Source organism: Dromiciops gliroides, chromosome 5 (assembly GCF_019393635.1).
Source record: "Dromiciops gliroides isolate mDroGli1 chromosome 5, mDroGli1.pri, whole genome shotgun sequence".
NCBI classification, from domain to species: Eukaryota; Metazoa; Chordata; class Mammalia; order Microbiotheria; family Microbiotheriidae; genus Dromiciops; species Dromiciops gliroides.
This window is the reverse complement of record NC_057865.1, coordinates 208,209,871-208,235,548: the sequence shown is the minus strand read 5'-3', so window position 1 is coordinate 208,235,548 and position 25,678 is coordinate 208,209,871. Positions and strand designations below refer to the sequence as shown.

At 38.2% G+C, this 25,678-nt stretch overlaps 1 protein-coding gene across 3 annotated transcripts in view; it reads right to left on the bottom strand.

Moving 5' to 3' along the window:
- The window catches only part of CNTN1 (contactin 1), a 253,372-nt gene that overhangs the window by 169,503 nt on the left and 58,191 nt on the right, over nucleotides 1–25,678 (bottom strand). For 2 of the 3 annotated variants that reach the window (XM_043966354.1, XM_043966352.1), the window contains exons 2-5: nucleotides 23,707–23,811; nucleotides 16,825–16,957; nucleotides 12,876–13,048; nucleotides 2,075–2,170 (exon numbers count right to left, since the gene is read on the bottom strand). In XM_043966354.1, coding sequence (XP_043822289.1) covers nucleotides 2,075–2,170; nucleotides 12,876–13,048; nucleotides 16,825–16,957; nucleotides 23,707–23,767 — 463 coding nt within the window. In that variant the 5' untranslated portion in view covers nucleotides 23,768–23,811. The remainder of the gene's footprint in view (nucleotides 1–2,074; nucleotides 2,171–12,875; nucleotides 13,049–16,824; nucleotides 16,958–23,706; nucleotides 23,812–25,678) is intronic. The other variant, XM_043966353.1, reaches the window with a different exon arrangement.

The following is a 25,678-nucleotide window of genomic DNA, read 5'->3' as shown; positions in this document are numbered from 1 at the left end:
CCCAGAAAATTAAGAAGGATGACAAGAAGGTGACATGACTATCAATGTTGTAGGGGTTCTGGAAATATGGGCACATTATTTTAAGAAAGTAGTCAAATTGTCCATTCTCTTTAACCCAGAGATCTCACTGCTATATATGTACCATAAAGAAGTCAATGATTTTTTTAAAAAGCCTCATATTAACCAGAGTATTCTTAAGATCACTTTTTTGTACTAGTAAAGAACCAGGAACAAAGCATATATGATTGGGAAATAGCTTAAAAAAAAGTTGTGGCATATAAATGTAATGGATATTACTGTGTGGTAAGGAACAATGAATACATCAAAACAGAAAAGCATCAGAAGATTTATTTGAACTTATGAAGAGGATGGGAAGACTTATTTGAACTTAGACAAAGTGAAGTAAACAGAACCAAAACACTGTGTTATACAATGATGTAAATGGAAAGAACAACCAACAAATAGAAATTGAATACTATGAAATTCTAATGCCTAAATTTGGTACCAAAGAAGTGATAAGCAGTTATCCCCCCCCTTCTTTGAAGAGGTGGGGGTCTGCAGATATGGATATAATGTCAAGTTTCTTTTTTTTCACGTGTTGGTTAGTTTTGTAGAACTGTTTTTTCCTCTTTTAAAATTCTTTCTAAGAGATTACTCCATGGTGGTGTAGGCATTGATATTAGTCTCAGGCTCCACAAGTGGAGCTTCCCCTCCTCTCCACTTCAGCTGGGTGGGGTGGTGGGGGTGGCTCTGAGCTGGGCTAAGCTGTGCACATGAAAAACCCCAGGCCACTGTGCTGCCTGTGCACACATCAGGGAGGCACATGAAAACCCTCAGAGATGCTAGAGTTTGCTTCACCCAGTCTCCAGCACCACCGGGTACAGACTCTGCCAGCCCTGGGGGCGGCCAGCCCCAAAGTTCACCTGAGAGCAGGTTAATAAAAAGGGGGGCTGACAAGAGATAAAGGGGGGGAGATGGTACAGGTGAGGGGAGAAAGGGAAGTTGGAGAAAGGGAGGCCGGAAGATTAAGAAGACAGGAAGGGAGTTCAGACAAAGCAGGGATGCTGGAGCACTAGGAGAATGGAAGGAGAGGTCGGTGAGAGAGAAACACAGGGGTTCAGCACAGCAGTATGAAGAGGAAAGTAAGATGCAGGGGGGTGGATAAAGTGAAAGGGGCTTAGAGTTAGAAGAAAGGAACTGAGCAGTGAAAGTTAAGCTGGAGTGAAGGAGAAAAAGAGTGAAGGTTGGAGAAAGCTGGAGCATATCCTAAGGAAAGAGGCAGCAAGGCCCTAATTATATTAAAAGCAGACAGGTTGTATAATTTGCATTTCTTTACCCTTATCGTTTGCATTGTTTTTTATAAATAAATTCTGCTTTGGTTATTTAATTAATAGGCTTCTTAATCTTTTGCTTATCAATTTGGGAGCAGTGGGGAGAAATTTTATAAAGGGCCCATGCTAAGTTAATAGCAGTCAGATAGCCAGCCAGTCAAAAGTCCCCAGATTAGCCCCCCAGTAAGATTAGGTCCCCCAGCCAAATTAGGCCTAAGCTAGTTAGTTAATAAAATATTTTTAACAGTAGGGAGAAAAAGGAGAGATTAAGTCTGGGGACTAGTACCAAAGAGGATATCTCTCCCTAGTAGAACAAGGGAATGCATCTGATAGAAAATATAAGATTCCAACAAAATTCTCAAATACCATTTGAGAAGGATACATTGAGGAAATACAGGGTCTCTCATCTATCTCATATGAAAAGTCTGATTTGTCTGAAATCACTCAAATAGAAAAAAATAGTTTCTATATAATAGTCCTGCTTAACAGCAACTGTTTGAAGTGAAGTTTGGGGGTGTATCTTAAAACATGGCATGTTATATTGCTAAATAATGATTATTAAAAACCTTTATAATAAATTGTAATCTATTAAGGGTTTAAACTTAAATGTCATTAAATATAATTTAAATGTAAATGTAAACATTAAATATAATGCTAGAAACAAATTAATATAGAGTATTTCTTAGTTATTTATTATCCTATCTATAGCATAATAGCTGCTTAGAAGTATAAACTAAACGTACCTGGAAAGTGGTAAGGAGGATCACACAGAAGAACAAGGCCTATCCCCTCCTTCACTTTTACTTCAGCTCGTTCCTCTGGTGGAAAAGGATCAAGATCTAGTTAGAAAAGAAAAGATAAAATGTTTACATTTGGTTTTAGGTTTTTACTCAGTGTCTCATAGTAAACTTGAATAAATATACATTAAAATTTATAACAACTCATTAGCTGACACCATAGAAATGTTACATTTCTGAGAGAAAAAAGGGAAAGGGAAATGAGGTATCAGCAGGTCTTGTCAGCCTAGTCAATAAGTCAATATACATTTATTAAGCCCCTACTGCTATGTGCAGGGCATTGTGTTAAGGGCTGGGGATACAGAGAAAATCAAAAGAAAGTCCCAGCCCTCAAGGAACTCACAGTCTAATGGAACTCTGTTGACTAAACATATTCATAGAAATAATTGACTTCAGATGTATTTCTGGTGGATCTGAGATTTTAATATATCCCAAAGGTTTATCGGTACCTCATCCTGGGTCCAATAAAGGTTTGGGGATCAACTACTAGCAGGGTTTCCCCTGGAGTAGGGAAAAACAGGCTAAGCAGTGAATTAAATTTCCCAGGGTAAATTTCCAGATTCTGGAAAGGAATAAAGGGGAAATACAATATTTTAATTCTCATTGTGGATCTTGTTAATCCCACATATTTTTCTCAGTCCTAGTTTCAGGCCTCTCTTTGGCATTTCACATCATTAACCATGCCCTTCTTGAATTTGCTCATCTCTTGCTTCCCTTATACTTGCATCCCTTATAGTATACTTCTCTCTGACTTCCTTACTACGTATTTGCCCCTATACAATGGTTAGTTTGAAGATCTAATTTTTGTCTTTTGCTTGATTCCCTCTATTTTTCCTTATTTATTATTTCATCACTATCATTTAAAGATGACTCTCAGATATCTAGCATCTCATCTAATTTTGGTCCTGTATCTCCGATTGCTAATTTGACATTTTTGGAAGTCAATTCAATATGTCCAAACCCAACTAATCCTCTTTCCTCCATTTAAGGAAAGTGCTCCAAACTTCCATTATTGGCATAACCTCAGCAGATCTTAATAGCCTTAGTAACTCCATCTCATCACTACTGTAATGCTTCTCTGATTAGAAAGTGGGGCCATGAACTCCAGAGCAGTTCAGACTTGTCATTTCTCACCTGGCTGCACTATTTTGGGGTGGTTTTTTTTTTTGGTTTGGTTTTGGTTTTTGTTTTTTTGGTGAGGCAATTGGGGTTAAGTTACTTGCTAGTAAGTGTCAAGGGTCTGAGGCCAGATTTGAACTCAGGTCCTCCTGAATCCAGGGTCGGTGTTCTATCCACTGCACCACCTAGCAGCCCCAAATAGCTGCACTATTTTGATGCTTCTCTGACTTACTACTTCTGTGGCAGATGCCTTCTCTCACCCCTACTTTTCAGAATCTTTTTGTCTTACTCCATTAGATTGTAAACTCCTTGAGGGCAAAGACTATCTTCTTTTCCTCATATTTGTATGCTCAGAGTTTAGAATAATGTATGGCATTTAGTACTTCATACTTTGAAAGATATATTATTTTATTAGTGTTTTTTCCTTGACTGACCTAGATTATAACCCATCCATATTTCAGTAGTTTTATGCATGAAAAAAATCTAACAGTATCATAAAGTAGATTTAGAGCTCAAAGGAAGATTATTAGATTTAACCTCCCTTACTTTGCGGATGAAGAAACAGAGATCCACTTAGAGTAGGAATGGATTTAACTAAGATTTCTTTTTTAAAAATATAATTTTTATTTATAGTTTTGAGTTCCAATTTTTATCCCTCCTTACCTCCCTTCCCTGAGGTGGTAAGGAATCAGATATGGATTATACATGTGTAATTATGTAAAACATTACCAAATTGGTAATTTTGTACAAGAGAACTTGAATAAAAGAAAAAATGAAAGTGAAAAATAGTATGCTTTAGTCTGTGTTCAATCAATATCAGCTACCCCAATATCAGTTCTTTCTTTGGAGATGGATAGTATGTTTCATCAATAGTCCTTTGGGATTGTCTTAGATCATTGTATTGTTGAGAATAGTTAAGTCATTTACAGTTCATCAAAGAATATCTCTGCCTCTGTGCACAATATTCTCTTGGTTCTGCTCACTTCACTATAAGTCATGAACTAAGATTTCAAAGAAAGTATGAAAGAGAACCAATATTTTAACTCACTTTCATATTTATAGTGGCAGCTAGATGGTGCAGTGGATAGAGCACCAGCCCTGGAGTAAGGAGGACCTGAGTTCAAATACGGCCTCAGACACTTAACACTTACTAGCTGTGTGACCCTGGCCAAGTCAATTAACCCCAATTGCCTCACTAAAAAAACAAATAAAAAAAATCCCGCTTTCATATTTATATAAATATACATATATACACATACACACATATATATGTAGATACATACACATATACATATTACACATACACATACATACACATACATGTATATATATTGTTCTCACCTCCTAAAATTCTCTCAACTTTTCTACCTATTTAAATTTTAACTATCCTTTAAAGTCCACTTCCTCTAAGGACCCTTTCTTAAGCATTCTAACCTATAGACTGCTATTCTTTGAAGTGCCATTTAACTCATCTTTTAAAGTATTTAGAAGCTATGCCATTTGGGGTGTGTGTGTGTGTTGAAATCATCTTCTAACCAAGAACGGCTTGGAAGGTCAGAAGGAGGGAGCTGCTGTGCTGATACACGACTTGAGCCCAACCCCATAGTCACCCTGACACAGATCCAGTCCCAGGAAGGCCTCACCAGAGAAGGAGAGCCCCAGAGCCTCTGAATCAGCTGAAGCGCCAGTGTTGTCTGGAACTAAGCTCACAGTCTGGTGAGAGGGCTGAGCCCTGGGCAGGGTGGAGACTACAGGGGTCTATGCTGGTGCTGAGGCAGAACTTGGGTTTTTCACCCCTGCTGGGAACCAGGAGACAAGTTTGAGTAGCAGTGGCCCAAGTGAGGGAGGGGCACAGGCTTGTTGGAGCTGACAACTACAACACACAAAGCTGGTTGATTAGCAAGTTGGTGTGGGGTCATTTAGGACCAGGGAACAGGCCAGGTGAGTGAAGAACCTAATCCTCCTTAATTCATACCACCTGGGACTTCTTAAGCTTGGGATACTGCAGCCTGGAAACAGTGCCCCACTTTAAGGAGCTAAAAGTCCAGTAAAAGAAAGGCAAGATGAGCAGACAGAGAAAGGTGAGGACCATAGGAAGTTTCTTCAGTAGCAAGGAAGACCGAGAGGCACTCTGAGAGGAAGACATCAACATCAGGGCCCCTATATTTAAAGCTTCCAAGAAAAATATGAATTGGTCTCAGGCCATAGAGGTTCTCAAAAAGGACTTTGAAGGTAAAGTTAGAGAGGTAGAGGAAAAACGGAAAGAGAAATGAGGGTGATGCAGGAAAGACATGAGAAAAAAGTCAACAGCTTGAAAAGCCAAATGGAAAAGCTCTCTGATGAAAATAATTGCCTAAGAATTAGGATTGAACAAATGGAAGCCAGTGACTTTATGAGAAACCAAGACACAATAAAGCAAATCCAAATGAATAAAAAAATAGAGGGCAATATGAAATATCTTCTGGGAAAAACTGCTGACCTGAAAAATAGGTCCAGGAGAGATAATTTGAAAATTATTGGTCTACCTGAAAACCATGATCAAGGAAAGAGCTTAGACATCATCTTCCAAGATATCCTCAGGGAAAATTGCCCTGAAATTCTAGAAGCAGAAGCTAAAATAGAAATTGAAAGAATTCACCGATCACCTCCAGAAAGAGATCCCAAAAGGAAAACTCCTAGGAATATTAGAGTCAAATTCCAGAGCTCTCGGGTCAAGGAGAAAATATTGCAAGCTGCCAAAAAAGAAAGAATTCAAGTACTGTAGAGCCCCAGTCAGAATAGCACAGGATCTAGCAGCTTCTATATTAAAGGACCAGAGGGCATGGAATATGATATTCCAGAGGGTAAAGGAGTAGGGATTACAACCAAGAATCACCTACCCAGCAAAACTCAGCATAATCTTTCAGTGCAAAAAATGGGACTTTAATGAAAAAGAAGACTTTCAGATATTTGTGATGAAAAGACCTGAACTGAATGGCAAATTTGACTTTCAAATACAAGACCCTAGAGAAATATAAAAAATTGGAGTTGAGAGACATACCTGGGGTCGTACAATGGGTGACTGCCTTGTGTCTGAGGCTGGGTTTTGGCTCTGATCCCCCTGGGTCCAGGGGTGGTGCTTTGTCCACTCTGTCACTTAGCTGCCCCATGATGACATCCTTAGAGTTAAATTGAGGAGTGAGGGGAATGCACTGGGGGGAGGGGGAAGGACAGAGGTGAAATCCTACATGAAAGAAACAGGAAAGGGAGTGGGGGAAGTGATAGAAGAGGAGCAGGGCAGTAAATGAATTTTACACTCATCAGAAAAGGCTCAAAGACCTTAAACTCATCAGAGTTGGCTCGAGGAGGGACTTACAAACACACACCCAACTGGGTGGAGTAATCTATTTAATCTGGGCAGTAAATGAACCTAACACTCATCAGAATTGGCTCAAAGATCTCAATCTCATTAGAATTGGCTCAAGGAGGGAATAATGTACACACTCAATTGGGTGGAGTAATCTCTCTAAGCCTGCAGGAAAATAGGAGGGGAAGGGGATGAAGAGAGAAGGGCAGGGGCAGCTAGGTGGCACAGTGGATAGAGCACTGGCCCTGGAGTCAGGAGTACCTGAGTTCAAATCCAGCCTCATACACTTAACACTTACTAGCTATGTGGCTCTGGGCAAGTCACTTAACCCCAATTGCCTCACTTAAAAAAAAAAAAGAGAGAGGGGCAAAAGAAGGAAGAGTGGGGGAGGAGACAGACAGAAGCAAATCATTTTGAAGGGTGATAGGATGAAAGAAGATGGATAATAGAATAAATATCATGGGGAAGGGAATAGGATGGAAGGGAAACAGTTAACAATAGTAATCATGAAAAAGAGAAAAGGGGGGAAATTGTACAAAAAAATATTCATAGCAATTCTTGGTGGAGGCTAAGAATTGAGAATCAAGGGAATGTCCATCAGTTGAGGAATGATGGAAAAAGCTGTGCTCTATGATTGTGGTGGAATGGTCATTTGCTATAGGAAATGACAAACAGGATGATCCCAGAAAAACCTGGAAAGACTAATGAACATCGATGTCTCGGGTCATAGTGAAGTGAGCAGAGCTGGGGAGGACATTGTGCATAGTGACAGCAGTATTGTTCAATGAGCAAATGTGAATGACTTAACCACTCTCAGAAATGCAATGATCCAAGACAATCCCAAGGAACTAATGAGGAAGCTTACTATTTTCACCCCCATAGAAAGAACTGATAAAAAGAGCACTTGTGGATTGTACATATATAACCTAGTTGCAATCTTGTGGAGTGGGGAAGAAAGGGAGGGAGGGAGTGAGAAAAATTTGGAACTCTAAATCTTATGAAAATGAATGTTGAAAACTACCCTTACATGTAACTGGAAAAAATAAAATAAATGTTTGTTGCTAAATCCTTAAAAAAAATGTAATAAAATTTTCATATATTCATGAAAAAGGAAAGTCCAGTATTTTTATTTCTGACAGTGTGTCCAGTAAAGAGGAAATAGGTCAGTTAAGATGGAATACCTGGAAAAAAAAAAAAAAGATGGAATACCTGAGAGGAAGTAATGAGTAATCAGCCTGGAAAGATCAGCTGGAGGAATACTGTTAGGGGCTTTAAATGCCAAACATAGGAGTTTGTATTTATCCTAGAGACAAATTGGAGAAAATTGAGTTTCTTTCTCTTTTTTTTTGGTGGGGCAATGAGGGTTAAGTGACTTGCCCAGGGTCACAAAGCTAGTAAGTGTCAAGTGTCTTGTAGTAGCAGTCTGATAGGCCTAGGTCCAATTAGGGATCCTCTGGCCCTGAGGGGGACAATATGACTATGAAGAAATGTGGTTGATCAGCTTGTTGGGGTCAGTTAGAGATTACTCTTTCCTTGGAGAAGCAAAATCGTAGGTCAAATAAATAATAAAGCAGCCACCCAGAATGCTGGGCTCCTTGAATTTTCAACATGAGCTTAGTTGGGAGCCAGTCATGTTTGCTTTGTGATTAGGACCAGGTAATGACAATAATCTCAAGTTAGCAATGTGGAATTTTTATTATTCATATACCCAAATAGTCATCAATTTCAAATTGCTGTAACTTTTCAGTCTTAGGTCTCTACCCCTACCCCATTCTCGCCTCTATAAAATTGTCATCTTCTCCTTTGTTCGGGAGTTTGAAGTTAGACTTCTCCTAGCCATACCTCTATGACTGTCTAAGGAAGATGGCATAAACCTGTACCTCCCTGGGAGTTGAAGCCAAGGCTTCTCCCGGCCATGCCTCTGTGTGCCAAATAGTAAAAACTTTTACTTAAATTTTGATTGGATAATGTCTGGGTGAGTAATTCTTTGAAAGAGGAATGTTTTCAAGAACCAATCTAGCAGTAACAGTCTGAGGCCGGATTTGAACTCAGGTCCTCCTGAATCCAGGGCCAATGTTTTATCCACTATGCTACCTAGCTATCCCTGAAAATTGAGTTTCCTGAGCAGCAAAGTGACATAATCAAATCTGAGCTTTAGGAATATAAATTTGGCAGCTATGTGCAGAATGGGTCAGAAAAGGAGAGACCATTGATACCAAAATATCAGGTAAGAGGATCTTACAATAGTCGATATAAGAAATGATGAGAGCTTAACCAAGGTGATTCTCGTGTAAATTGAATAGAGACAACTTCAAAAAATGCCAAGGAGTTAACCCTCTCATCTTGTTTCCTCATATTGCTGGTTTGGGGGATGGCCCCACATTCATAACATCTATAGTGTATGCCCCTACTCTACTTTGACATTGTCATCACCCTAGTGTAAGCCCTCATCACTTCATATCTGGACTATAGCTATAGCCAGTTGTTCAGTCTCATTACCTCAAATATTTGACTCCAGTCTATTCTCTATTTGTCTGTCAAATTAATCTTTCTAAAGCAGAAATTTGATCATGTCACTGCTTTCCATCCCTCCAATTTAACAAATTCTAGAGTTCCTTATTTCCTCTAGGATAAAATATAAAATCCTCTATTTGACATTCAAAGCCCTGCCCTACTTGGCCTCCTCCTACCTTTCCAGTCTTCTGACCCTTTAACCTTACCACTATGATTCAGTGAAATAGGCCTTCTTTTTCCTCGAACAAGGTATTTCCAGTTTCCAGGTATTTTCACTGCCTGAAAAACTCTTCCTCATCTCTAGTTCCTGCCTTCCTTTCCTTCCTTAAAGTCCCAGCTAAAATCTTATCTTCTGAGAGAATCCTTTCCTGATCCCTATTAAAGCTGGTTACCCTCCCTCTGAGATGGTTTCCAGTTTATCTTAGCTTATTTATACATAGCTGTTTCCATGTTATTTCTTTCCTATACTGTGAGCTACTTGAGAGCAGGGACTGCCTTAGCATAGTGCCTGATGCTTAATAAATACATAATGTTCTGATTTCACTTTTGAATAGTTCTGTTAGGAAGATTTTCAACATATCAAAGCTGAACTTACTTCTCTACAACTTCTACCTATTGCTTCTTGCTTACTGCCCCCCTCCCCATATATAAATAGCCTGTCTTGCCACTGGATAACTGCACAGCTATGCCTCACTTAAATCCAATTCACTTGCAAGTCAAGACATCACCCTTCTAATGTCATTGGTCCTCTTCGAGAATGAAGGACAAATACCAATCTCTGAATAGCAGTAACTGCCCTACTGGCCAGTTCCAATTGGGCAGTCTTCCCTCCCTCCCTTCCTTCTTTCCTTCCTTCCTCCTTTCCTTCTTTCTTTCCTTCCTTCCTCCTCTCCTTCTGTTCACATGAGAACAGAGAGCAACCTCACATGTGCTCTGCCCAAAGAAACAAAAATTTTTATCACTGAAACCTTGCAAGGTATCTTGCAGTTTGGGGACTAGATTTTTTCCTTTTACCTACTTATTTATTCTATCATTAAGAAAATAACTAGGATAATTAACTCTTTTGTCCCATGTAGTTTTATTTATGATTTCTTGAAATAGAGCTCTGAAAAATCAGGCTTTAATAAAGCCCATTGGGATTCAAATGGAGCTACTTGACCAAGCCTTAAACCCAAATCACTCTGGCTCTCATTGATTGGCTAATAATAGGTCCCAGCCAAGCCTGACTTGCTCATTATTTGGGATTTGATGGCTCAGAGTAAATGTAAACATTTGTTTCCATTCTGGCCAGAAACCCTGAGGGTCTCCCCCTCCCAGTTTGATTTTTTTTTTTTTTTACTAGGCAAACTAAGCCATCTTTTGCCTCATTTCTTCCCTAACCTTAAATCTGGGGTCATCTCCAGTCAACCTGGTTTACAGCTTGTCTCTGGACTAGATGAAACTGGAAGAGTGAAACTGATGACTGCGCAGCCCTGCCTAGCTTAAATCCAATTCACTTGCAAGTCAAGACATCACCCTCCTGATGTCATTGGTCCTCTTCAAGATTGAAGGACAAACAACAATCCATGGCCTCTAGATATGCCTTTTGGGACAAAGCAGAACAATTTTAGAGTATCTTATATATAATAAATAGCCTTTCAAATATTTGAAGATAGCTATCATTTGCTCTATATCTCTTTTCTACATTAAACATTCCCACTTCCACACACTGATCATATTTATGCTTTTAAAAAATTAGTATCTTTTTTGACATGTGTTCTCCTGGTGATGCAGCATGGTTGTGAAGCTTTGAACACCACAGTGTCTGAGAAATCAAAGTTGTTCTTGACCCAAAAGGAAATGCAGAAATACATTGTTAATTCAAGTAGCCTGTAATATTTCCAATGAAGTCCTGTGGATGTGAAATTGGCCTTTCACGCTGCTTTAACAAGCAAAGAGTCATCAACTACAATCCTTCTGGAAAAAATGATAAACTACTAGACATTACAATCCTTCCTGATTGTTATGGGCCCAGGCCACCCCAGAAGTTCTCTGGGGTACATCAAAGAACTGTCTCCTTAAGAAACTAAACCAAAGGACAGACGCACTTAAAGAGATAAGTGGAACCTGATCAGGGCTGAGCTAACTCCAGGACCACCACCAGTCTCCCTCACCTCTGGGGAGATAAGATTGGGTGTAGCTACTGCCTTTGTGGCAGGAGGAGAGAGAGGGCTTGAGAGATCTGCAGCCACCCCTCACCCAATTCTCCCAGCCACCACCAGTAGGGGATGGTCCTCCCTCAATAGGAGAACTTTCCACAATCAGATGATCACCTCATTGGACCACCATCGGTCCTCTATAAATGTATCTGCCTATCTCCTGCCTGAGGAGATTGGTATCTCAGAGCCATGCTCTGTGCCATGCCTTCTCCCAATGAGAAGAAGTCCAAGGATTTCTCTCTTGGTTTCCCTTCCCCAGCTCCTAAATAAACTACTATCTTATTCTATTGGATTTGTGTGCGAGAGGATGTAATTCTTTAAAGAGGAATTCCTAAGGAGCCCTACCTCAACCCCTACCCCTATCCCGAACCCCCTACCCAATTTTCCCACAACACTGATGATAAACCCTCTGGATACTGATGTACTGCTCTCTAACCTGCCATTAATACTCTAAGTAAATATGTGTTTTGTCTTCTATCCTGCCAACAAATCTTATGCCTTTCCATCTGCCCTGCAAATGAATCCTCTTATATTTGCTGTTTTCCCTAATTATAATGCGAGCTTATTTTGAGCAGGGAATGTCTTATATTTCTATTTGTATCCCCAGTGTTTAAGCAGTGTTTGGCACTTAATAAGAGCTTAATAAATATTTTCCCATTCCATATCATTCAGAAAAGATGCAATTGGAAAATGAAATAGATTGATCATGTAGTGAAAATGAGGGAGAGTTGGGGGCAGCTAGGTGGCGCAGTGGATAAAGCACTGGACTTGGATTCAGGAGGACCTGAGTTCAAATCTGACCTCAGACACTTGACACTTACTAGCTGTGTGACCCTGGGCAAGTTACTTAACCCCCATTGCCCTACAAAAAAAAAAAAAAAAGAAAAAAAAAGAAAACGAGGGAGAGTTATTAGTCTAAATGCTGAACAGGCAGACACAAAATATAAAAAGACCTAGAGGAAGGTCTGTGACATCCAGGAAAGAATACATAAGACTCAGGTTGAGGCAGCATTACTGGTTCCTATCTGTACAATGAAGGGATCCTCCTAATGCTGAGCTCAATATACAGAAAAGCTTGTATTTAAAGTTTCCATGTGTGTGTTTCAGAAATTATATGTCTTAAAGATTATGAGCTGACCTTAGTTTTCAGGTTTATGCTGGTAAATGTTTAAGAACTGGCCCTCAAAAAACAAAAATAATTACCTACCAATGACACACTTTTATGCTTAATCTGCACTTATCAACATCTTCTACACCACTTTAGCAAGTCCCAACAATCAACCAAATAATAAATCAAACCATAATTTATAGCATATTCTGATTTCTGTGGTATAAATTCTCACACTGAAAATTTAACTAGACTCTTATGAGCTGGTTCAAACTGGTTTCATTACACCTGAGCAAAATCTTCCAAAATACAGGCCATAACACATGCCTTGGTAAAACTGTTCTCATGTGGCAGAACAGTCATGTGTAATAAAAGCAATATAGGAAAATAATGAAAAAACACTGTTCATTTAAGTTTTTACTTAACTAGCACATTGTTTATTGATTGTTAGGAGCTACTTACACCCAAAACTTAGAGTTGCTTCAGTGCTTCTAACCATTCCATAGATATTTGAAGCTAAGCAGAAATACTTTCCAGCATCTCTCAATTTGTCAGGGTTGTTGATTACCAGGTTGCCTCCTACCATGCTGTAGCGATCATTTGTCAGATCAATATCCCAGTTATTCATTCTCCATCTATACATAAAACAGATAAATGTCACATAAACCTGAAGAACCCTAAGAACAGTTTAACATTTTCATGTTACTTTTCCGGATGAACTAATAGAAGGAAAAAATAGGAATAAAGAGGAAATAGTACATACAGACCTCAACTATTAAACAATAACCATTAAAATGTTTTCCTACTGATTAAAAATGGGAAAATAAATCAATGAGAGACACTTGAAAATAATAAAAAATAACTAAACTTAGTAATAACCTCATAAGATATAATTAACTAGGAAGGAATTCTTTATTTGATAAGATTTGTTGGGAAAACTAGAAAGTTGTTTGGCAGAATTAGATTGGAACATCAGCTTACTCCATATATATTCAATAATAAACCTGAAATGAATATTTGACTTCAGTGTTAAAAATTATGTCATAAAAAATTAGAAGAGAGACTTTGTAGTTATTTCTAGGAGGTCAATTATTCATCAAACAAGGGACAGAGTTGATTAAAAAGTGTGTATATACATATATATATATATATATATATACACGCAGAGAAAGTGACAAAAATATTTCTATCCTTTCATCCAAACATTCAATTGCTAGACATATACCTCAAGGTGGCCAATGAAAGGTCACATATGCACCAAAATATTTATAGCAGCATTTTTTTTTTTGTAGTAGCAAAGAACTAGAAACAAAATAGATTCTTATCTATTGAGGACAGACTAAACAAGTTTTAGTATAAGAATGCAATGTAACATTATTATGCTATAAGGAACAATGAATATGCTGGACATTGACATAATCTTTCATGGAAGATTGTTCAAATATGTGCAGCTTAAAATTACAAAAAGAATTGTTTGGTTTTTTTTTTTTAATGAAGTGATTGATGTGAAACTAACCAATTAGGCCTTTATCCCAAAAGACCTTCAAAAAGAATTTCACGGATCATCTTTGAAAAGTGAATTATCAGAATTTGGCCACCAGGAGGAGAGCATATCACCAATTTAGAGTTGGAATAATTTGGCCTAATCACCTTATTTTATAACTGAGGATATTGTGGCCCATACATATTTGGTTATTTGTCCAAGATCACATCAATTTGCAAATTAATGGAAGAAATAGGATTCAAAGCCTTCTTTTCTTTTCTTTTTTTTTTTAACTCCAAATTAAGTATTCTTTCCTTTGTACCACATGCTTCTATAGGATTTTATATATTATCTAATTCAATCATTTCATTTTACAAATGAGGAAACTAAAGTTCAGAGAACTGACTTGCTCAAAGTCACGCAGATAGTAACAGAACCAGAATTTGATCCTATCTCTTCCTACTCTAAAATCAGTGGTTTCTCTTATTGTTGCTGTTCAGTCATTTCAGTCATCATGGCCCCATTTGGGGTTTTCTTGGCAAAGATACTGAAAGGGATTTGCCATTTCCTTCTCCAGCTTATTTTACAAATGACAAAACTAAGCCAAACAGGGTGAAGCGACTTGCTCAGGGTCACACAGCTAATTAAATGTCTGAGGCCAGATTTGAACTCAAGAATATGAGTCTTCCTGACTCCAGGCCTGGTACGCTATCCATTGTGATTGACTGACCTTGATTTCTCTTCTATACCAATGAAACAAACAATATCCTTAGCTAAGCAAGCTTTGTGTTCACTTAGTATTGGAGCAAAGCCTATTTCTGATATGGTAAATCCCCCATATGTAACTAAAATAATATGAGAATGAAAAGTGTTACACATTAGGGGCAGCTAGGTGGCGCAGTGGATAGAGCACCGGCCCTGGAGTCAGGAGGACCTGAGTTCAAATCCGGCCTCAGACACTTAACACTTACTAGCTGTGTGACCCTGGGCAAGTCACTTAACCCCAATTGCCTCACTAAAAAAAAAAAAAAGTGTTACACATTAAGAAGAATACTTCAAAGAAACAAGCAAATTTTGCAGCAATTTATGCATTGGCCCTTCTCGTGTTAATTTTCTGTACTAGAATTTAAAACAATTTAGAATCAGGATATATTTTAACTTTATTTGTTGCTACATTGAGAAAAAAGTGTGGGGAAATTGTTTACGTTCAAAATACCTTCAGAATACTTTTAGATCAGGGTTATTTCTCGCAAGTCTTATCTCCAGGCTACTCAGAGTAGCCTCATGGCTTTAGGAATGTTATGAATCTTTTGGGCTTTGGTAATATAGAAAAAAGGCATTTTTACTTCAGAGAATATCATATCATCTGACATGTTTCTGATTAGTTTGAAAGACAATCGGGGCAGCTAGGTGGCACAGTGGATAGAGCACCGGCCCTGGAGGCAGGAGGACCTGAGTTCAAATCCGGCCTCAGACACTTAACACTTACTAGCTGTGTGACCCTGGGCAAGTCACTTAACCCCAATTGCCTCACCCAAAAAATAAAAAAAAATCTTTTTAAAAAAAAAAAAAGAAAGACAACCAATTTTTTTAGAAAATTTTACAGAAATCTTAGCTTCGGTTTTGCCAAGATTGAAAATTGCAGAGCTTTTGGGGAGTCATATTCTTTTTACCATGAAAAGATGATGAGTAGGATTTAGAAGTTTTCTATCTGTATGTTTAAAATAGAACCACAGAGACAGAAAGGAATGTAGACATAATATTGTCCCATAAGGAATCCCCTCTAGATAAGTCATCTCACATATAGGAATAACAGATAATAATAGATCCATTGATAACTCTATTTGTATGACCCTGGGGAAGTAAGTTAACATCTCTGAGCATCAATTTCCTCATATATACAGAACCCTTGTCCCCAAACCCATTGATATGGCATTCTCTCCTTATTGTTGGAGATAAAAATCCTGTCCTGTGCTACTGGATTCCAGTTTTGAAAGAAAAGGTAAAAGAGAACAATCCCACTTCAGGTTGCTAAAGGGAAATGTTCTGGGAAGACATGAGAGGAGAAAGCAGTCTACATCCATTGAAATAAGGATTTCAAATTAGCTACTCTAGAGATTTTAGGGAATTTTGCCTTGAGTGAGATCTAGGACATTCTCTTGGTTGAGGTGAGTTCAGTGGGAAAGTTCCTTCACTCTGTATTATCTGACATGTATTTTCCTGTGTAAACCTTCTCTGATTTCTGCATTTCTACAATTTGGATAATGGGCTTCTTTGCAAATCACTACATGTGTTCTTTGTGGAACTAGTATTAGGTGGGATGGGGCAAAGCCTCAGATAAAAAGTTTAGGGTTCCCTTGCCCCGCAAAATGACAAAATGATCAAAAAGGTAGCTTGAACCCAATCATATCCTCTAGACTAATACAATTTAAGGGGACAGATAGATATATTTCTACACTACTTCCTCTCTTGAAGGAAAGCCAAGCCTCTAACCTCAACCTCCTGCTTCTTCTCCTGACAGGAATGAAAGCCTCCCTTGGAGAAGTTGGCAGGGAGAAGAGACTAGAGATATCTATTCTGTCTCCCTTCAAGCCACACAATGACAAGGTTCCCTTTCTACATGTGAGGCTCCATATCACTACACAAAAAATTATGGGGGGAGGCAGCTAGGTGGCGCAGTTGATAAGGCATTGACCCTGGATTCAGGAGGACCTGAGTTCAAATCCAGCCTCAGACACTTGACACTTACTAGCTGTGTGACCTTGGGCAAGTCACTTAACCCTCATTGCCCCCCCCCCACACACACAATTATAGGGTTAGATTAGATGATCTCTAAGATCCTTTACAATTCTAAATCTTCTAAATGTTAGCATTGTAAAAAATGTTGTTGTCACTAAAGTATATGACACTTAAGTGATTGCATTTTACTTGTAAACAGGAAAGGGGCTAGCTCGGGCCCGGCAGTTCAAGGATACTTTTCCATCTGGCGATTCTTCTGGATAAATGGTATCAATTGGTTGCTCTTCAAAAATTGGCCCAAATCCTTTGCCATCTTCTGCAACTAAAGAAAATATAAAATTAATTTAAATGAATTTTTAATAAAAGAAAATCTGCATTATACTGTAAAAGAAAGTTTTCTAATAATTAAAACTAACTTCCAGAGACTCAAAGTCACAAGAGAATTTTAAAGTTAGAAAAGACCTCAGGTCATTCCTTCCATCCATACATGCAAAATATCTTTTATAGCACACCAGCAATCATCTAGCCTTTATTGGAAGACTTCCAATGAGAGGGAAACCTATTGAGGAACTGGATGACACTACTGTTACACAAAGGAAGGTTTTCCTTATGTTGTGCCTGAATCTACCTCTGCAATTTTTACCTATTTCCCTTATATAAATAAGGGAAAATATATTTTTTGCCCTCTGAGGCAAAAAAGAATAAATGTAGCATATAAGAGCCCTATACATACTTGAAAGGTACCACTTAGCTGTGACTAACAGGCTGCTGAATTGTACTATTTTCTTTCCTGTACCCAGCTTATTTCTCTTCTTGCTGTTGTTTTTCTAATGACTTAATATTTTATTTTCCCCAATTACATTTAAAAAATCTTTAACTTTTGGGTTTTAAAAAAAAATTTTGAGTCACAAATTCTCTCCCTTGCTCCCCCTCCCCTTCATTGAGAAGGCAAGTGATTTAATATAGGTTATACATGTGTAGTCATGCAAAATATATTTCCACACTAGTCATGTTGACAAAAAAACCAAGAAATATAAAGAAATCAAAGAAAAAGTATGCTTCAATCTGCATTCAGGCTCCATCAGTTTTTTTTTCTCGGGAGATGGATAGCATTTTTCATCATAAGTCCTTCAAAACTGTCTTGAACCATTGTATTGCTGAGAATAGCTAAATCATTCACAGCTGATCATCATACAATATTGCTGTTACTGTGTACATTGTTCTCCTGGTTCTGTTCATTTCACTTTGCATCAGTTCATGTACTATCCTTCCAGGTTTTTCTGAGAGTGTTCTGCTCATCATTTTTTATAGCACAATATCATTCCATCACAATCATAAACAACTTGTGCAGCCATTCCCCTACTGATGGACATCCCCATAATTTCCAGTTCTTTGCCACCATTAAAAGAGCTGCTATAGGGGGCAGCTAGATGGCGCAGTGGATAGAGCACCGGCCCTGGATTCAGGAGTACCTGAGTTCAAATCTGGCCTCAGACACTTAAACACTTACTAGCTGTGTGACCCTGGGCAAGTTGCTTAACCCCAATTGCCTCACTAAAAAAAAAAAAAAAAAAAAAAAGAGCTGCTATAAATATTTTTGCACATATATGTCCTTTTCTTTTTTAAAAAAAATCTTTGAGATACATACCTAGTAGTGGTTTTACTTGATCAAAGGGTATGCATGGTTTCAGAGCCCTTTGGGCTATAAATTGTTTTACAGAATGTTGAATCAGTATACAACTTCACCAACAGTGCATTAGTGTCTCAATTTGACCACTTTCACTCCAACATTTATCATTTTCCTTTTCTGTCCTATTAGCCAGTTTTATAGGTTGTTTAATTTGCATTTCTTTAATCAATAGTGATTAAGAGCATTTTTCATATAATTATAAATAACTGATTACTTTATCTGAAAACTGCCTTTTCCTATCCTTTGACCAATTTGACCATATCCTTTGATCAAATGGGGAATGGCTCAGGTTTTTACAAGAGAAACTTGATACAATTTTTTTAACAGTTATGATTACTACCTATGTATTTCCCTCCATCCTATTTTCCCCACCTGTTTATTCTACTCTTTCTCCCCCAATCTCTCCATCCCAAAAGGTGTTTTGCTTCTGTCTTCTATCTGCCTTCCCTTCTATGCTTCCATTTCTCTTATCCCCTTCCTATAAGGGATCCCCTTCCTACTTTCCTATAGGGTAATATAGATTTCTATACCCAATTGAGTGTGCATGTTATTCCCTCTTTGAACCATTTCTCATGAGAGTAAAGTTCACTTGCTCCCCACTACCATCCCCATCTCCATTCTAAAAGTTCTTTCTATTTTCTTTTATGTCAAATAATCAATCCCATTCTACTGCTTCCTTTCCCCCTTTTCCCAGAGCATTCCTCTTTCTTACCCCCTAATTTTATTTTTTTAAGATAGTCATCCCATCAAATTCAACTCACACCCATGCCTTCTGTCTAAGTATACTCCTTCTAAATGCCCTAGTAATAAGAAAGTTTTTAGAAGTTAGAAGTATAATTTTTCCCATGTAGGAATAGACACAGTTTAACCTTATTGAAAGCCTTGGGATTTCTCTTTCTGGTTTACCTTTATACACTTCTCTTGAGTTTTGTATTTGAAAGTCAAAATTTCTATTCAGCTCCGGTCTTTTCATCATAAATGCTTCAAAGTCTTGCTTGGCAGGAGATTCTTGGTTGCAATCTTAGCTCTTTTGCTTTCCTGAATATCCTATTCCAAGCTTCCTGATCCTCCAATGTAGAAACTACTAAATGTTTTTTTGTTAGTTTGACTTTGTGATAGTTGAATTATTTTTTATGGCTGCTTGCAATATTTTCTCCTTGACCTGGGAGCTCTGGAATTTGGCTATAATATTCCTGGGAGTTTTCATTAGGGGATCTTTTTCAGGAGGTGATTGGTGGAGTCTTTCAATTTCTATTTTACCCTGATATCAGGGGAATTTTCCTTGACAATTTCTTGAAAGGTGATGTATAGGTTCTTTTTTTAATTATTATTATAGTTTTCAGATAGTCTGGTAATTCTTAAATGATTATCTCTCCTCAATTTATTTTCCAGGTCAGGTGTTTTTACAATGAGATATTTCACATTTTCTTCTATTTTTTCATTCTTTTGATTTTGTTTGTTGATTTTGTTTTACTGTTTCTTAATGTCTCATAAATTCCTAATAACTTTTTTTCAGGAACTCTAAGTCACAATAAGAACTCACATTTATTGAAGTCAATAAATACTTTAAAGTTCACAAATTGCTATTCTTATAACAACCCTGTGAGGTAGTATTCCACTTGCCTAATTCTAATTTTTAAAAGAATTGTTTTCTTCACTGAGCTTTTTTATCTCCTTTTCCAATTGGCTAATTCTACTTTTTAAGAAGGTTTTTTTTTTAATTCAGTGAATTTTTTGTTCCTCTTTTTACATTTACTTAATTCTGATTTTCAAGGCATTCTTCTCTTCATTGGATTTTTGTGTTTCTTTTATCATTTCACCTATTCTGCTTTATAAGGTGTTGTTTTCTTTGGTATATTTTTGTGCCTTCCTTTACCAAGCTATTGACTCTTTTTTCATGATTTCTCTTGCATCACTCTCATTTCTCTTCCCAGTTTTTACTTTGCTTCTCCTACTTGATTTTTAAAATTCTTTTGAGCTCTTCCACAGCCTGAGGAAAATTCATATTTTTCTTTAATGCTTTGGATGTAGGAATTTTGAATTTGTTGTCTTCTTCTGTGTGTATTTTGATTTTCCTTGCTCACCATAGTCACTTTCTATAGTCAGAATTTTTTCTGTTGTTTGCTCATTTTACATCCTATTTCTTGACTTTTTTTTAACTCTATGTTAAAGTGGGACTCTGTTTCTAGGGCTGGAGGGTACACTTTCCCAAGCTTCAGGGGTTTTGTGCAACTGTTTTAGAAACTAGTTCTGGGGCCAAGGGGGTGGTGCCTGTAAAGTTTTAGTTCTTCCAAGGTGATATTATCTAAGGAAAGGTATATTTACTACTGTAATGACTGGAATGATGCTACCTGCTGAAGATTTACTATAGGAAAGCTCCACCATGAGAAGAATGCCTCTGAGGGCAAGGCCATGTGGCGTTTCCTTGGCGTCAGGAAGTGACGTTTGCTCATAGGTACTGTCTATCAAGACTACCAGCCAATCAACTTGAGGAGCCTTCCATTTCTGGGAGGAACACATGGGGGAGGAGTTCTCTCTTTTTGGGTTCCTGACTTCACCGTGGTGGAGGAGAGAGACTCCAGAGAACTTCACAAGAAAATTGAGGAAAGATAGCATTGCCAGGCTGTAGGAATTCTGTTCTCAATCTTTCTCTTTCTATCTTTCAATAAACCCTTAAAAAACTAAACTCATTTTATCAGTGATTTTAGTCAGTTTTCCCCCAAACTGGGGGAACAGATTAGAACCCACATTTAGAATTTTAAATTACACACTATTCTCCTGGCCTGTGCTCTGGTCTGTGACCACAACCACTCCTTTCTGTTCTAGAACTGTGACCAGAGTGCTTGCTCCCCTATGGCAGCAAGTTCTGGCATGTTAGTGCTCTTCCTCACCCTGGGACTACCACCCAGCACTGTGACCCAGATCCAAATATGGGCACTTCTGCTGGGATCTCTTATCCTGTACCTTTAATCAAAATTCTTTTAAAATATCAAAACCAATTTGAGTGTGTTAGAAAACAAAAAAAGTCACATTCCCTTTTTTTCCCCAGGTATGGACAGAAAAGAGACATCTGCAGACACTAGGGTAGAGACTATCCAAAGAGCATGGCATGTAGAAGTGGCACCAGCTATGGAGCTTAGAAACAGCAGCAGTGGTGAAACCAGGAGCAGTCAGGGACTAAAGATGGTAAGTGGCCTAAATACACAGTCAGAAAGACATTACCCCCAAGCTAACAAAGGGCACAAGACCAGGCACTATCTGGAAGCTTCTCTACCCATTACCTGGATACAGTTCCAAGGCAGAGAGGAGAAGTTATGGCTTGTAGTAACGAGGAAACAGAGACACTACCTAAGTAAGGAGCAGAGATAGACCAGGAGTATAGTGAAAATAGCTCCCTTGGAATGCTCCACAGGGGCTCAGGTTAGCCATCTATCCTATAGGTGAACAGAGCCTAATTCTATCACAAAGCCAAGAAACAAATGGGGAAAATTAGCAAACAACAAAAAAAAGAACAAGATCATAAAAAGCTTCTATGGTGACAGAAAAGCTCAAGACAAACTCAGAAGATAATCACTTGAAAACATCTGCAAGTAATGCCTCAAAGCAAAATGCAGATTGTTTACAAAAATTCCTCCCTGAAGAAAATAACTTTTTAAAAATTAGAATTGGTCAAGTCATACCTAATGACTCCTTGAGACATCAAGAAACAATAAAACATAGTCAAAATAAATAAAAAATAAAATAAATGTGAAATATCTCATCAGAAAAACAGTTGACTTGGAAAATAGATAATTTAAGAATTATTGAACTACTTGAAAGCCATGATAAAAAAAGAGCCTAGACATAAAATTTCAAAAAATTATCAAGGAAAACTGCCCTGATAAAATTGCCCTACCAGAAGGAAAAGTAGAAATTGAAAGCATCCACTTCTTATCTCTTGAAAGAGATTCTAAAATGAAAACTCCCAGGAATTTTATAGCCAAATTGCAGCACTCCCAGATCATGGATAAAATACCACAAGCACTCAGAAAGAAACCATTCAAGTATCACAGAGCCATAGTCAGGATGACACAAGATTTAGCAACTGCCACTCTACAGGAGTGAAGGGTCAGAAATATGATACTCTGGAAGGCAAAAGAACTAGAATTATAATCAAGAATAACCAACCCAGAAAAATTAAGTATAATCCTTCAAGAAAAAAAAATGAATACTTAACTCCACCCCAGAGGTCCATGGGATTTTTTTTCCTATTTCTGCATTAGTCATGTTATAAGAGAAAAATCAGAGCAATGATGAAAAACCTCAAAATAGATAAAAACAACAGCACCAAAACCAAAAGAAATAGTATGGTTCATTCAGCATCTATACTACACAGTTTTTTTTTTCCTGGATTTGGAGATCCTCTTCTATCATGAGTTCCCTGGAACTCTTCTGTACCACTGCATTGGTGAGAAGAATATAGTCCATCACAGTAGATCAACACTCAATGTTGATGATACTATGTGCAATGTTCTTCTGGTTCTGCTCATCTCACTCATCATCAGCCCACGCAAGACCCTCCAGGTTTCTCTGAACTCCTCCTGCTCATCATTTCTTACAGTACAATAGTATTCCATTGTATTCATATACCACAACTTGTCCAGCCATTCCCCAATTGATGGGCATCCCCTCAACTTCCAATTCCTTGCCACCACATAAAGAGCAGCTATAAATATTTTTGTACACGTGGATCCCTTTCCCCTTTCTGGTCCATGGGATTTTTAAGTATTACTAATGAAAATATCATAAATGAATAGAAAATCTAACTTTTAAATACAAGATTTAAGAGAAGCATAAACATAACATGAAAGAGAAATGGATAAGGTAAATACATGCAACTCCTAAGAACTTTATCATTATTAGGAAAGTTAGAAGGGTTTTACATAGATAGAGGGTGTGGGAATAAGTTGATTATGTTGGGATGATGTAAAAGAAAAAGTGGAAGGCCAAGAAAGATGGATGCCCTGGGAGTAGGAGGAAGGGAGAGGAAGAACAGGGAAAATTATTTCACATAAGAAAGGTACACAAGGGGGGCAGCTAGGTGGCACAGTGGATAAAGCACTGGCCCTGGATTCAGGAGGACCTGAGTTCAAATTCGGCCTCAGACACTTGACACTTACTAGCTGTGTGTCCCTGGGCAAGTCACTGCCCCACCAAAAAAAAAAAAGGTACACAAGAAAGAGTTTTAACAGTGGAGGGAAATGTAGAGGGGGATAGGACAACATTTGAATCTCATTCTCATCTAAATTAGTTTAAACATATATATGTTTGTGTGGATATTAGTGTACATCTCCTAAGCAATGAAAATAATTTATGTAAATTATGGCAATAGACTATCTTACCTGCTAGACAGGATATAAAGCACATTGTAATTAGGTAACTGATCAAAAGCCACATCTTCATCTTGTATGCAACAATGCTTAGTGAAGTCAGGAAATGCTTAACACCTGCATCAGAAAGAAGAAAAGCATGAAAACATATGGCTAGGAGGCATTTGTATGTACTGGTAATCTGCAGCACATGAGACATAGGGGAAGGTAGGAGAAGACTTTTGGAACAATAAGTGAGTTAATCTGTGTACCAGTACACTGCTGAGCAGTGAAGGTAATGCCACAGCTATCTTTAAACCCAATGGGCTTTATCCTCATCTCAGGCCCCTTCCCTTTCATCTCCACCTTACACCAACAACCTCCAAAAAATCTATGGTTTGATAAAATTGAAGTAAAGGCAAAGCATCTATACCCTTAAGAAGGAATCACCTTTCCTAAACCCAGCCAGACCTGTCTGTGTTGAACACTACACCTGGATGCCTTAAGCTGGGGGCAAGTTTGATTCCTCAATTGATAGAAATAAGTCCTACAGAATTGTGATGGGTAACAGGAAAGGACCTGAAGCAAGAAAGAAATTGTCCAGATGAATTTTCATCAAAATATAAAATTATTATTTTCCCACGATATGTTTATATCTTCAGTGTCACCCAGATATCATTCAACGAATGCTACTCTTATCTCTGAACTGAATATTATAAAAACAGAATGGTAAGAATGGTTTTCCTCCTAGTTCCCTCTTCTTGATTTGGAAACAAAAAGGTGTTTAGCCTCTTTAAGAACGTACTGGAGTCTCTAAGGACTTCCCCCAAATATTCCAATTTCATTATAACAGTGGCCATTCCATGTAGCATTTTTTTCTTTTTCTTTTGTGTGTGTGTGTGTGGGGGTGAGGTAATTGGGGTTAAGTGACTTGCTTAGGGTCACACAGCTAGTAAGTGTTAAGTGTCTGAGGTCGGATTTGAACTCAGGTCCTCCTGACTCCAGGGCCGGTGCTCTATCCACTGGACCACCTAGCTGCCCCTATGTAGCATTTTTCAAAGACTGGACTGGCCTTGGCCACTTCAGGTGACCCATGTGTTCTGGGCTGGGCACTTTACATGGAATACTACCTGAACCTTTGAGCAACCATGCTCAGCTTTGAAGGATTTGGCACTTTGGGATAAAATACAGCAAATGCTGGCTTTTCTCTTTTTCCTTTTCTACCTCTCCCCACCTCAATGGATGGAGGTGAGAGGGGTGGAGGAGAAGTTGTGTCAAAGCTCCACAGAGAGGATTGGCCATAGTACCAAAAGCTTGCCACCCAGTAGACTTTAAAAGGAATGATTCCACCCTCTCATTCACTCTTCCTTCTCCTTAATGTATGGCAAGTAGCTTTCTTTTTCTGAGACCTTTTGGATGGGGTTATAAAAATGGAGACTGAGTATTTTCCTGACTAGGAAATCCTTGAGACTGGGCCTTAGCTACCTCTTCTGTTTTGTATTCCTTCCCTGAGTACAGAGGCCAAAAAGCCATCTTGACATTGATGTGTCTATCCATTCTTGGAAGCTGGTAGCTTCTTGGATAGGAGGAAGAAGCCAAAGCTCCTGGCTTATCAGAAGACATGGCTCCTGCAGGAGTTGTTTTTACAATGTAAGGTTAAGCTAAAGATGAAGTGTTCAGTTAGCAGTCTCTACTCTCATGTTTTGATGTTTTAAGTACCTACCTCCCAGATGAGGAAAATGATAATCATGAATTACTAGTTCATTTATGTTACTGAATATTTGTGATTTGTGAGTGTGTGCTTAGCATTTCTTTTGTGCTGCAGACATAAACAACTAGAATTGATGCACATTTTACATTGAATATCCTTCTCTCCCTTTCAGAGAAATCCTAAACATGAGCCAAACTGAAATTTTATTTTCCATGGACCTCTGGGGTGAAGTTATAAAGAGAGAAAGAGTGTACAAAAAGAAACTGATTTCTTATTCAAGAGAATCTGGCTTCT